The sequence below is a fragment of the Acipenser ruthenus genome, chromosome 1 (genome assembly GCF_902713425.1).
Source record: "Acipenser ruthenus chromosome 1, fAciRut3.2 maternal haplotype, whole genome shotgun sequence".
Lineage (NCBI taxonomy): Eukaryota > Metazoa > Chordata > Actinopteri > Acipenseriformes > Acipenseridae > Acipenser > Acipenser ruthenus.
This window is the reverse complement of record NC_081189.1, coordinates 115,898,716-115,913,560: the sequence shown is the minus strand read 5'-3', so window position 1 is coordinate 115,913,560 and position 14,845 is coordinate 115,898,716. Positions and strand designations below refer to the sequence as shown.

The window sequence follows — 14,845 nt, the reverse complement described above, 5'->3', positions numbered from 1 at the left end:
AGCTAATGCGCAAGAGAATAAAAGCCGGGGTGCAAATGAGACCACTAAGAAGGAGACTCTTACCCTCAAGGAAATAGCACGGACCACCTGCTGCTCCAGGATTGCTGTCAAGAGATCACCTTGGAAACCCTTAAAGCTCTTTCACCCTGAACCCCTCCTCCTGTACTTCTCTGAATACACTTATTTTTACCTCTTTGAGTGACCTATTTTACATTGTGCTATTGTGCCAATGATTTCCACGTACAGTGTAAAGGACCTATAGCTGTGTCAACTCTACAGGCCTGTATACATGAATAAGCAACCACCATTGTGCAGGTCCTTTGGAGACTAGTTCAATCAGGTTTTCACTGTAAATCAGTGTGTGTGTGTGCGTGTGTGTATTTAATTAGCTTTATTTCAAGTCTGGTTGGACCTTGTGGTTCCCCTCACAATGACTGTGTTTAGTTCACTGAACCCCAGTAGTCCACCAGAAGAGAAGGCTAATGCGCTTGAAGATGCTGTGTAATTTTGTAACTCTGTAGCGTAGAAATAAACGTGAACAACTCAAACAGGTACTGTACTGTCTGTCTGTAAATGTATTTTGAAATTGAATAGTAATTGTTGAGGCTTTGCTGTTGGCATCCATGAGACTTATGTTGTCCCTTTCATTTTTGGGGGAATATTTTAGGGTTTTTTGTTTTTCGCTAAAAGTTTGAAAGTTATGAAGTGAGCCAGTGGCTGCTACTCTAGTTTACCTTCCAAAATTGTACAAACAAAATCTAGATTTGCAGCAAAGACTAAAAAGCATGTGCTAAGAATGCCTAGGCTAATTTTTTTATTTATTTTTCAAACTTTTATGAATGTAGTCTGAGAGCAAACTGTCTACTTTGATAAAGGCCTTCATATGTGTAGTAACTCTGCTGTTGTAACCACCTTTTTTCTGAACTCAGATTGACCTCACAAGCGTGGTACAGCAGGGATCTGATTTCTCTTGCTCATGAGAGAAATCGTTCAGTCCCGCCCTGTTCAATGTCTGTTACATAACAAATTATTTGGCCTTTTGAGGCCGGAAATTGAAGTGGGTTTACAATGAACGACACAAGGTTATTCTGGTCGATTCGATATCCTTGTTTTTTTGCTCTTTTTGTATATTTTCTCAATGTTAACAAGGTTCGGGTAATATTTTGTTTTGAAACCTAAGTAACACTTTTAATTCCTTCTGGTATTTTAGCTTTTTGTGTTGAATGTATTCACAGGAAAATCACCTCATTTACTTCTAAGGAGACTGCCGCCCCTGTGTGTATTTTGTGTTTTATGTTGTCTGTTATATGTATTATTGTAGTGGTGCACGGAGTGTGGGTTATGTAGCACAGGTGATTTTAAAATGTATATTTGTATTTAGGCACAGGGATTGCACAGTCACTTCACATGCAGATTAAAGTGGATATTTTTATGGGGGCACAGGGGGCAATTGTGCAATTCCCGTGCCTAAATACAGATACACATTTTACATCACCTGTGCTACATAACCCACACTCTGTGCACCACTACAATAATACATATGACGACAACATAAACCACAGAATACACACAGGGGCAGGGCACCCTGCCGCACTGCCCTAGATGTAAACTGTCCCTTTTTATAATAACTAAAACATGACTGTGGTACAGTACCATGGTGAAACAGAAAAGCATGGGAACACTATGATGGTAAGTACGTGGTATGGTACAGCAGTTCTTGCTTGGCTGTATTGCCTTCCAGTGAGTACCAGCTGGCAGACACTGCATCAATTATTGAGCTTCGTAATATTAAGGTTTCATTTGATAGATTTTGTAATAATTAATTTTCAGTGACCCTTAAAGTGTGATTGATGTAACAGATTGTAATGCTTCTGTGGCCATCAGGCTTTACAGATAGTTTCCTGATGGAGTATTCAAATATAAAAAAAGGCTATTTAAACAAAGCTGTGAGTACAGTATGTGAGCTTAATTGTGTAGCCTTTATTTTATTTGAAACGTGGTATTTATCGCCCCCTGCTGTTGGAATGTTTGTACTATTCTTGTTAACTTCTGTTACAGTAAATTAGGTTTAGAATGTCACGTAGTGTGTTTCTTTTTTATTTTAAAGTTAGCAAGCTCATCTATAAAGTTAAACAAGCAATCATAAGGTGTTTTTTTTTTTTTTTTTTTTTTACTATATAACCACGTTTTACTGAGTAAAACAAACTACTAAGGACTCTAATACCACATTACTGCCAGCTTACTTAATACAAGTCCTTTTTATAGGGTCAAACTGATTCCTGCAACCAAAGATGCTTCCTTTTAGTTTAATTTACTCTATATAAAACATACATTTGAAAGTGTATAAATATCTAATAGTAATTTGGTATTAAACTTGTTGGAGGTGATTTTGGAGAACACTGTACTGTGCCTATATTTGGTCCATCACACAATACTACTCCATGCTGATCAGGCTTACTAAGAGGAATAAAGGGACGATGTATTATTGGGTGTGGCTGTCCAGACCAAGTGTCTTGTGTACCTGGGTTCAGGCTAGTATTGGGAACTTTTAAAGGAATATGTTCCCTCATTTGTTTTCTTGTTATAATTTCTGTTTTTCTTTAGTTCCTGAGAACATGTGCGGATGTCTTTCGGCTGGTCCCGTTTCTGGTCTTCATCATTGTCCCCTTCATGGAGTTTCTGCTTCCAGTGGTTCTTAAACTCTTCCCCAACATGCTTCCTTCAACCTTTGAGACACAGTCCAAGAAGGTATGCAGAGTATTGCATTATGAAACCATAGTACAGATTTTACACAGTAATGTTAAATTGTAGTTAACAAACCAGTTTCATAAATATTGCACTTTCGTTGGCAGTTTTATGTCATTTTGAATAAAACGCATGCTTTTGCACACACATATGCTTTCATATGAAAACATGTCTGGCACTGCTTTCTCTGGTTATTTGCAATTGCACTTCCTGGACCATTTCACTTCAGGCGTCTACTGGGTCAAAGCATGTTGGTCGATTAGAGGAAGCAGCTGGCTGGTTAATGACAAAAAAGAAGCCATTGCAGGGTTGTGGACAAATTCACCAGGTGAATTAACCAAGTGCAACACTAACTGAAAGCATGGCAAAGTGTACTACCTTATATTATTTTTTATAATTTAAAAAAAAAAAAAAAAAAAGTTTCATATACATGTGTTTCTTTTAAAAACACATGTAAACATGTAAACATTTTGACTTTTGGACGTACATACATTGTGAGGAGTTCTGGGTTATTTGGTTGGCTGCAATCCCTTTTAAATAAACTAGGTGTGGTTTTGTTAAGCACTCATGACATTTGCTGTTTGGCATCTTGCAGACCAGTCAGCATGTTCTCAAATGCATTGGCTTGATTACTTCTGATCTTTGATTCACATCAAGCCGCACTCTTGCAATAATATTTATTATGTACTACGGCTTGCTGAACTTCACTAGCCTGGTTTTTAATCACACCGATCATATATTGCTTAGGAAATAGTTTTGCTGTGCTGGATACTTAATGATATGTGTATACTTTTCTTTGTCATGCAGGAGGAGAGGCTGAAGAAGGAACTGAGGGTGAAGCTTGAGATGGCGAAGTTTCTTCAGGACACTATTGAGGAGATCGCGCTTCGCAATAAGGCAGCCACAGTTAACGTGACCGAGGAGTTCTCTACCTTCTTCCAGAAGGTAAAAAGGAAACCGGAATGTGCTTGAGTACTTGCAGCTCTGGTTACTGGACAACACTATATTCAAGACTCAAATTGGGTTTGAAAAGAAGTGGAAATTATCTTGAAATTAATTGTGAAAGGAGAGATAATCAAGGCTTTAAAATCAATTGGCTTCCTTGTTGTTCGCATTATCAGCATTTACTACTGGTTCCCTAATCAATGTGCTGAATATCTAACTTTATTTAAGGGTATAAAGAGCTTTTTAATGCCTTGGTAAGCACTCCTTTCATGCTACAGAATAACACAACAACTGTTCAAACTACCTTGCACCATAAGAGACATAATCAGCTTAGTAGTTCACACTGTAAGCTAATATTGGCTGTTAAAACAAGTCCAAGGTTCAGTCTCAACTGGGGGGGTGTGTTTTTTTTTTTTTTGTGCCTGGATGAATAAAGGTCACTATGAAGATATAATGTGATTTATTTGCTTTCCCAGATCAGGAACTCTGGAGAGAGGCCCAGCAACGAGGAGATCATCCGCTTCTCCAAGCTGTTTGAGGATGAGCTGACGCTGGATAACCTGACCCGGCCCCAGCTGGTCGCCCTGTGCAAGCTGCTGGAGCTGCAGTCCATCGGAACCAACAACTTCCTGCGCTTCCAGATCATCATGAAGCTCCGTGCCATCCGGGCCGACGACAAGGTGAGCCGCCCAAAACGACAAAACACTCAATATTGCTGAATTTAGAAATACTAAAAGCAACCAAAGTTCAGTGACAAACGTTTCGACCTTGAAGTCTTTTTCAGTGTCTTCAGATGTTGGAATGGTTTGAGATTCACTACTTACTTGGAGTGTGGACTCCACCCCTTTTTGATAAAGTGTGAATGGTTTCTCGGCCTTCTCATTTACAGCCGGCGGCTGGCTAAATTGCTGTCTACTTTGCCAGATGAGACGCCTAAAATAGTTATTTATTCAAAAAGAAAAAAAGGTTTTTACAGTGCTCGTATTTTCCAGTGAATAGTATTCAAAATATTTATTTTTTTCCAATAAAATAGCAGCAGTTTCCACAATTCATTATGTATGTAAGTCGAGTAAAACATTCCTTCTCTGATGGCATTTAGTTTCCGGGTTTGTTTCCATGGACGCCGTGAATGGACCAGTCAGTTTCAAGTTTACAAGCGATGTTGGTGATGAAGGCCGAACAGTACAATCATATGCCTGAGTCAGTAACCATGCAGCAGAGTTATGACATTGTGTAACAACATATATACAATTAATTCCGGAAACAATATTCGCATTGCACAATTAATGAATATGACTTCATTTATTTTTATGTGCTTTTGATTTGCTGATTTCAGTCTTTATTAAACAAAAAATATCTATATATGAGCTCCAAGATGTTCCGGTCAGATCTTTTGCTGCATAATCAGTTGCTGTAAAACTGTGGTCAAGTAATATTATTGACAGTTTACAAACAAAATGCAGATAAAAAGTACACCTACACACACACACGCACGTACAAATAGGCATAAACACATACTGTGATTATCTATCTGTGTTTAAGTAGGCACGGTAATTAAGATAACTAAAGACAAAGGTTTGTTATTTTTAGAAGGACTATCTAAATTCCCGTTTTCAGTTCAAGTGAAATGGAAATGTATTTTCAAACTTATGTACAATATGAATAGTGTTCCACGTTTCCGGTTTATTCCGAATTTCACCGAAATATTTTTTTTTTAACTGGACGTTTGTCTATTCAATATTTTTCCAGTACCATCTTCTAGGAAATACACAATATTGTGATGCAAATGCTGTTTTATTTTGACTCTGACATTGTGTGATAAGCAGCCCTGTATACTAGGATACAGCAGACGTTTAGACGTCAGAGGATCAAAGAAGGTTCAAATGTGGCTGTGTGGTCCAATGGTTAAAGAAAAGGGCTTGTAACCAACAGGTCCCCAGTTCAAATCCCACCTCAACCACTGACTCATTGTGTGACCCTGAGCAAGTCACTTCACCTCCTTGTGCTCCGTCTTTCAGGTGAGACATAGTTGTAAGTGATTCTGCAGCTGATGCATAGTTCACACACCCTAGTCTCTGTAAGTCGCCTCTGTCACTTCACAAACACATTATCATCTGATTATGTACTGATTATTGTGGCAGTTGCTGGGCGTAGTAACTACTAGCTTGATCAAAAACTAAATTGAAGTACTTGCACGAAAATGTCATATTTTTAGTGGATGAGGAATGGGGAGAAAACATAAATCAGTTTATGAATATTCAAAAGAAAACAAATGTTTCGAAGTGCACAAAAAGCAAAAATAGCAGAAGTGGGTCAGATGAGGCAGAGGATGCATAGCGCTGCAAATACTGCTGCATCGAGGTACATGTTCACACTGACAATAAAAGAACATATATTTTAATATATTTAAAGTATGAATCTCTTCTTCCTCCTCCTCCTCCTCCTCCTCCTCTTCTGTTGATGTCACACTTTCCATGTCTTCCCAAAACAGTCATATTTTCTTTGTATATTAGGCAAGAGCAACAGTGGGGGGAGGGAGGGTATTTTCACACTGAATGTAATGATGTAAAGTACTTTTTTTTTTTTTTTTTTTACCCGGGAAAGGGACGCGCTGGTGTGGCACTGTCTACTACGCATCAAATAAAAAGCAACACAACGTAAAGCCCAGGTGTGTCCAGGCCCTTTAGGGTGCTAAAAGGCATGGTGCAAACATAGATACATAGTATAAAAATGTAAGCATTAATGAATGGGTTAACTCTGCGTTTTTGCTTTCACTTTGAAACTTTTTACTCCTGCGCACTCACCAGCTGTATAGCTGGCTCATCGATCTGAGTGCCTCTCGTGGCGACTCTTTCTGGCAAAATTGAGCTACAACAGTATTACATAGTGAAAGTCTTAAATAGTGTATACAGGGCGGCCGTAAGGATTTTTGCCGCCCTAGTCAAAATAAATTTTACCACCCTCCCTTTTCACTTTTTAGATAAACAAATTATTGTACACCAGATTATGTGTTTTTTTTTTTTTGTCACCAAAACTATATACAATCATCACTCTGGTTACAAACAGTAGTGACATCTACTGTCGGCTCTACAATGACTATTTATGATCAATGGATTCAACTTCCACATTTAGGACTACACCACTGCTCATGATATGGTTCCGTAACATCAGCAATAAGTTTTGCAGAACAAGAAACAGTGATCTAAGATGTTGAACATTTTACGACTAAAGAAACGTGAAGTATAAATGTAATTATGTACCGTTTTTGCCGCCCTTTCAATTTGCTGCCCTAGGCAGCCGCCTGTTCTACCTATATGGTTACGCCGGCCCTGAGTGTATACCTGAGTGTGGTTTGTGGCAGACTGCAAGCACCAGCCAAAAATGGAAACTGCTCCACATTTAATATGGTAGCTCGTGCTAATCTCCTAAGGAAGTGGTATGTGGGTTTGTGCTAATCCGCATTAATAAAATGAATAGGAGATATCCCAAACCATTTGTGTATAAATGTAATTTGTAGACCAAAGTGATTTTCCATTTCAACATTACTCTTTCCTTTTGAAGTAGTTTCCATTTCATATACATAGATATTCAAGATACATTGTTCAAGTAAATGCCAATACATTATATATTGTTTCTGGTATTTATTTTAATTAAGCAACAGTTAAAAGAATTTTAAAAAATATTAAAAACGTAAGAAAAAAATAACTTGCTGCAGAAATCGATTTAATGTTTACAGAAAATGCAACAGAAACAAACTTCTGAAAACCGTAAAAATCAAGTGTTCGAAATCGCAGTTCTTGTCAGCACATTTTAAAAAATGTATGTATTTATGTATTTATTAATGCACTTGTGCATTCTCGGACTCTAGTTAATGAGAAACGGTGCCATGGGAAAGTATGTATACTCAGAATCTTGGAAGACTAAAAATAAATGTAAGGACTGGTTGGTTCCATCAGTATTTTTAGAAACTTAAAATGTGTCTTGTTTTTGTTTTGTTTTTTTGTATAAAATGCAAAGGAAAAATGGATAACAAAATACAGCTCATGGCTTACCTTTTCTGTATTCAAATTTACTACCAGTTCGTACTGCGTCTTATCATCTTTAATTTAGAAATTACTTCACATTTCTCCTCTGCCTCACTTGGAATTGTGGTATGTCTATAATGTGACTGTTTGTTTTTGTGCCAGAAATAACATTTCTCTGTTTCATTGGTGTCTGGTTCTGTCTTTCTTTTCACCACTTTTTTTCTGTGTAGAATTATTGCAAAACCAAACGAGTTTGCTTAAATATGTGGACTTACTTTGAAATGTACTGTGTGCTAAGACAAGTTTGTGGTTTTAAAATTCTAATATAAATAAATTATTTTGTAATTACTTTTCATAGATACAAGTAACTTTTACTTGCTCTTTAAGTCTCAACGCCTAAAATCATAACAAAATGAACAAAGTTATACACTTACTTTGAATTTTGGGTGCCTGTAAGGCACATATTTAGGCCCAGGATATGCAGGATTTAGACCCCTGCAAAACCCTAAAATTTGTTTTCAGCGGAGGGCGTTGCCACTTGCGTCCGCGCTGGGGGGGGGGGACCCCCATACCCCCATACCCCCATACCCCCCATACCCCCCATACCCCCCTGCCTTCTACTTGGGATTTCATTCCTCCTACTTTTAAATGAAAAGACTGGTCTTTTAATGGTAACATTAAGATGAGTGGGTCTTTGCTAATTAGCCCATTGTTAGATGTAGCGGAATGTTCTGAAATTGGTTGAGTAACTTCATCTTTTGTAACGTACCCTAAGAACTGGAGTACTGGACATACATACAGGACATCACCAGATTCTAAGGAAAACTTGCTGTCTTAGGTGTACCAGGGAGAGTAAATGCAGTTATTCATCGAAAATCCAAGTCGATTTCCTCAAGGCTGCTTTTTACCGCCTCTGCAGTTTCCACACTAAGGCTGTGTTTGGTTTGACTTGCAGCTGATTTCCGAGGAGGGGGTTGACAGTCTGAACGTGAACGAGGTGCAGGCGGCGTGTCGGGCGCGGGGGATGAGGGCTTTGGGCGTGACGGAGGAACGACTCCGTGAGCAGCTCAAGCAGGTGAGACACCCGACCGCACCAGCCACAGAGGAGGGAAAGGCCAAGGCTGGGAGCCTTTTCCTTGAAGTGATGTAACCTGACTTAAAGGTATTGGAAACCTCAGAACTTTCTTCCACCAATCGGGAAGCTCTATTAGTGGGCTCTACCTACATGTAAGACCTTGTTTACTGGTTTCTCACTACACTATTAGTGGGCATTACTTTGGTAGCTGACCTTGACTTTATGGTCATTGCATGAATCGCACTCTAATCAGGGTTCATTATTGCGGAATAACTTTGTGTCAGTGTTGTAAATGTGCATTCTCCCTGTGTAATCCTCTGGTCTCGGTTTTTCCAGTGGCTGGAGTTGCACCTGAACCAACAGATCCCCACCTCTCTGCTGCTGTTATCCAGGGCCATGTACCTGCCGGATACTCTGTCCCCAGCCGACCAGCTCAAGACCACCTTGCAGACCCTCCCCGAGATTGTGGTAGGTGTCCGGTTACTGTTTACACCCTGGAATGCAGCCTCCACTTACAGATCTGAAATCTGCGGGTTTGCTTTTATGTTTTGGAAATCTGAACTCCTGTATATGTAGCGATTGCGTCTCTGTGGGTGTGGCGAAGAAGGTAAACCTACAGGTACAAGATAAGTAGCTAAACAGTCTTGAGCCAGTTGAAAGACTCCGAATCTGCAGTGTTCAGCTTGGCTAGACCTCCAGGGAGTCCAGCACGTTCATAACGTGTACCCTGCGAGTACCCTTCCGGGGCAACCAAAGCTACAACCAGCAAACCCAATCTAACTGATCCCTGGTTACTGTGGAAATGGACAAAGATGTGCTATCTGAAAAATAGCACAGGACAGGGAAATGATGCAATTAACTGGTATTCTCTTGTTTCCAGGCAAAGGAGGCCCAGGTGAAGGTGGCGGAGGTGGAGTGCTACAAGGTGGACAACAAAACCAAGCTGGAGGCCACGCTGCAGGAGGAGGCAGCCATCAGGAAGGAGAACGAGGAGCGCGAGATGGAGAGGCTGGCTGATGCTGCTGAGAAGGAAAAGGAGGTCCTGCAGGTGGCAGCCTGGGTAAGAAGGGATCCTCTTCACTGCAGGGAGCTGGTGAGGGAGCAACCCTACCTGATCATCCAGGGGTGGAGCCGTGTCTCCTGTGTGATCCACGATCGAAACAAACAGGCCTTTACTTTGGAGAACGAACGAAGACTGTATCATTAACTAATTTTAAATAAAATCTGCATTAAAAAATACACAGTTAAGATTATTATTAGTCCAAAACAAACTCCAGTACACATCAGATGCCAGACTGTACTCCTTGATTTAATGTTAATGGGTGAAAGCATTCAAAAGGTGAATACTGAAGACAAAAATATATATATATATATATATATATATATATATATATATATATATATATATATATATAATATACACTACCGGTCAAAAGTTTTAGAACACCCCCATTTTTCCAGTTTTTATTGAAATTTAAGCAGTTCAAGTCCAGTGAATAACCTGAAATGGTACAAAGGTAAGCGGTAAACTGCCAGAGGTTAAAAAAAAGAAGTTTAGGTTACCAAAAACTGAAAAATAATGTACATTTCAGAGTTATACAAAAAGGCCTTTTCAGGGAACAAGTAATGGGTTAACAACTTACAGCTGTTCTGCAGCAATGGAAGTAAATTAAGCCTTGAAAGTTGTACAGGTGTCCCAACTTTTGTTGATTACTTACAAACCCTCTGTCTGTATAAAAGCAGTGTTGGAACAGACTGTGTTACTACACCCTCTTAAGCATTATTTGGACAGTATTGTACTGCAGGAAGTAGTATATTGCTCTCATAATGGCGAGAAAAAGGCAATTAACAAAGGAAGACAGACAGACCATTATAACCCTTAAAAGTGTAGGTCTTTCCTTTAGAGAAATTGCAAAGAAAGCCAAGGTGTCAGTGAGTACAGTTTCCTACACCATCAAAAGGTACTTGGAAACTGGAGGAAACTCTGACAGGAAGAGGTCTGGCAGACCCAAAGCCACAACAGAATCAGAAGACAACTTTCTGAGAGTCAACAGCTTGCGTGATAGGCGGCTCACAGGACAACAGCTTCAAGCACAGCTTAACATTGGTCGAAGTAAGCAAGTCTCAGTTTCAACTGTGAAGAGAAGACTTCGAGCTGCAGGTTTGACAGGTCGAGTGGCAGTAAGAAAGCCATTGCTAAGATGGCAAAATAAGAAAAAGAGGCTTGCCTGGGCCATGAAGCACCGCCAGTGGACTACTGAAGACTGGAAGAAGGTCTTATGGACCGATGAATCAAAATTTGAAATCTTCGGTTCATCACGCAGGGTTTTTGTACGCCGTCGAGTAGGCGAAAGGATGGTTCCTCGGTGTGTGACACCAACTGTCAAACATGGAGGAGGAAGCGTGATAGTCTGGGGCTCTTTTGCTGGATCCAGAGTCGGCGACTTGCACAGAGTGAGTGGCACCCTGAACCAAAACTGCTACCACAGCATTTTGCAGCGCCATGCAATACCCTCTGGTATACGCCTAGTTGGTCAGGGGTTCATACTACAGCAAGATAATGACCCAAAACATACCTCCAGGCTATGTCAGAACTACCTTAGAAGAAAAGAACAAGACCGTAGACTTCAAATCATGGAATGGCCAGCACAGTCTCCAGACTTAAACCCCATCAAGCTGGTTTGGGATGAACTGGACAGAAGGGTGAACGCAAAGCAACCTACAAGTGCAACACATTTGTGGGAACTTCTGCAACAGTGTTGGAAAGAACTTTCCGAACAATATTTGATTTCCATTGTAGAAAGAATGCCACGAGTGTGTTCGGCTGTTATATCTGCAAAAGGTGGCTACTTTGAGTCAAAAATTTAGATTAAATTTTGTTAAACAAAACGATTCCATGATTTATTTTTTATCTCCAATTGTTTATTTGTTCTATGCTTTAATTTCAGAGTACATTGAGACATTAAACTGCGTAAATTTCAATAAAAACTGGAAAAATGGAGGTGTTCTAAAACTTTTGACCTGTAGTGTGTGTGTGTGTGTGTGTGTGTGTGTGTGTATGTGTGTGTATATATATATATATATATATATATATATATATATATATATATATGGATAAACTGTATCTGTCAGTTATTACTGCACCCTTGCTCATGGAATGCTATGTGTGAGAACTCCACTCATATATACTGTATTTCTAGTGATTTAAGTAGCTATAAGTGAGCCAAAATCACTTTCAGCCACTTTTGTTCTTTTTATACATTTGATGCTCCTACCTAAATGAAGTCAGCTAAAACTGCAAACACCAGAGCCCTATGAATGATCAATCAAACACCAGAGCCCTATGGAGGATCAATACCCAGTCGATCATATGCTTGAAATCGGTTCAAATTGTTATTGTAATAATGTTTAGCAAATTAAATCAGGTTTTTATTAACCCAATCTTAACCCTAACCCTAACCCTTAGCTAAAAATTAACAATGTTTGTTTACAGTTAATAAACTAAAAAACCGCCCTTAAAATAGTGTGACCAAGATTAGAACTTAGAATGCCAATGATGGGCCAATCTGGTCTTGCATTTCTGCACAAATAATGCATTTTTTTATGATGCTGTGTGATGTTGTTTTAAGGTTCTCCAGTTAATCTGGAGAAGGTATGAATTCCTGAAGCAGGAGTACTACGACTGCTATTTTGCATTGACTATCAGAATCTAGGGGATATGAGGAGATGCCTGCCTCTCTGTCTTCTCAAAAGTCACAGTAATATTTATTTACTCGTATGTATACAAACCGCTTGTGAGAGAATTGGTTACTACATTCTTTATATTATTGAGAGTATTACAATCTGGTGAATGTGGAGGAGTGTTTGTCTATCCATCCATATGTCACACTTGCATTTTTCCATGTACACCCTGTGGATGTAGCTTGTGGTGATCTGCTTGATGATCCTTCTAGCACTCATTTCAGATCAGCATTTTGAGTGTTTAGTCTGCAGAGGAAAATGCGTTCTCTTTAATGTTTAGGTACCAAATAGCCTAAAACCTTCTTATGTGACGTGCATCTTCCAGACAGCTTTCATCAAGGTTTAATTTGTCCCATAGTCTTCCTGTATTGAGGGCAGCGTGCACGTGCTGTATGTTGATGGGATATTGTTTGCATCCACAGAGAGAAGTAGAGACAGCGGTGAATATGGAGGCAGCAGCTGTCAATGTTAAGAAAAGCCAGATCGTCATGGATGCCGAGCAGGAGCTTGCCACTGTTGACCTGGCGATTCATTCAGAGACCTTGAAGGACACGGCTCCAGTCTTGGAAGGGATTAAGGTGGGTAATGAAGCGGGTCAAGGAGAAGGAGGATAAAGCAGGGATGGAAATAAGACTCCTATTGCATTGCAGTTTCAACCATTTTAATACAATATTGATTAAACAGTGTGCATAGATAACAAGCTTAATATCAAAGTGCTGTGCAGTGGGAGTATTATCAGCGTAGTACATGCTTACATGAACACGGTTCCCATCCAATGAATCTAATAATTGACCTGTTTTTAAAAATGTAATACACCATACAGTTAAGAAAAGTTTTTACACATGTTAAAAAAATGTCTAAGCCCATGTTGACAGTTTTACATTTAAGTATTTCCTGTGTAGTGGTAGCAGTACGAATAAACTCCCGTCTTGGGGAGGGAAGGAAAGGGAAAGATGCAAAGAAGTACACTCTAGCCTTTAAGCTAGAACATACTCATTTGTTCACCGCCTGTAACAGTCATGCAAGCCTTTCTTTGCCTTCTTTTTTCATGCTGCAACTCTTGCCTTCTTTTTCCATGCTGCGCAGTTTGACAAATGGCAGAAGTTTCTTCGTATCCAGGTTAGACACATGCTTTGTATTGCGCTGTCCATGCACAGTATGTGCTACTGTGTTGTAAACTTGGTCTCACAAGGTTTATACTGTGTGTTGGTCTATGAGCTGGTTGCTTGTGGTTCACATCATATACATGAGCCTTCTGTTTAAGCACTTGCAGTGCAACCAACCAGCCCTTTTTAATTATGATATTTATACTTCCAAGTAGACATAAACAATGCCCTCAAGTTTTTAACAATGTTTACATAGAACAATATTCTAAATGAATGTATGGGTGTCCTGGAAAGACTTGATAACCCACAATTACATTTTCTTTAGATATCCTTGGTTCTTTTTAAAATTTAAATTTAAATTTAAATGCAGCAAAACTGAATGTTTGACCTTTTCCACCACATTTGTGGCATATTGTAAAACAAACAAAAAAAAAAAACATGGATTTTAAATGCATGCTTTCTGGTGCCAATAAATGCACCATAGTTAAAAAAAAAAAAAAAAAAAAAAAAAAATCTGCTTTTGAAAAACCATTTTATTTTGAGCATTCTTGATTCGTTTCAGCTTAGCAAAAAGTGCAATTTAATTTGTTGCCAACATAAATATTTCCAGGTTGCCAGAATTCATCTGAAAGCCGCATTTCCTTTTAAAGAAAGTGCCATTCACAGATCGACTTTGGAAACGTGTCATTTTAAAACCTCAGTTCCTCCTTTTAAAATCTTTAAATTGTTTACAGTAAAAAAAAAAAAAAAAAAAAAAAAAAAAGCAGTAGTTTTTCATACGTGTACCAGCCATGACTGTACTTTACTGAATTGTCGGTCTCTTTTATAAAAGCCAGTGTGTGTGCTGTTTAATTTCTGCTTTTAATTTCAATGACAGATTAACAAGTCTTTCAGAAGTACCTTGGCGGCATTAAAACTGGGTCCTAACTAAGCTGGCTGACTATTAATAACATTCCTATGGAAACGTTCCTACTGAATCACAAGAAGTTTCATGCTGAAAATACATGCTGTACTTGACATAGTTTACTCTCTCTCATACACAGTACCCTGTGTGTTTTACTAAACGTGTATTTTTATACACAGCTTCATTACCAAGCAGCTGCTTCCCCTAGTGACCAACATGCTTTCAGCTAGTAACGTGCTGTGACCCACAAGACAAGGCTGGGGGAAATGACCTAGGTGCTTTTAACTTCTTGTAGTACCAGATA

General features: G+C 39.1%; 1 protein-coding gene across 4 annotated transcripts in view; it reads left to right on the top strand.

Annotated features, from left to right (window-relative positions):
- The window catches only part of LOC117421174 (mitochondrial proton/calcium exchanger protein-like), a 41,300-nt gene that overhangs the window by 13,681 nt on the left and 12,774 nt on the right, over positions 1 to 14,845 (top strand). For 2 of the 4 annotated variants that reach the window (XM_034035218.3, XM_034035219.3), the window contains exons 4-11: positions 2,605 to 2,748; positions 3,553 to 3,690; positions 4,167 to 4,370; positions 8,671 to 8,790; positions 9,127 to 9,258; positions 9,671 to 9,850; positions 12,954 to 13,109; positions 13,618 to 13,650. In XM_034035218.3, coding sequence (XP_033891109.2) covers positions 2,605 to 2,748; positions 3,553 to 3,690; positions 4,167 to 4,370; positions 8,671 to 8,790; positions 9,127 to 9,258; positions 9,671 to 9,850; positions 12,954 to 13,109; positions 13,618 to 13,650 — 1,107 coding nt within the window. The remainder of the gene's footprint in view (positions 1 to 2,604; positions 2,749 to 3,552; positions 3,691 to 4,166; positions 4,371 to 8,670; positions 8,791 to 9,126; positions 9,259 to 9,670; positions 9,851 to 12,953; positions 13,110 to 13,617; positions 13,651 to 14,845) is intronic. The other 2 variants (XM_034035220.3, XM_034035222.3) reach the window with 1 other exon arrangement.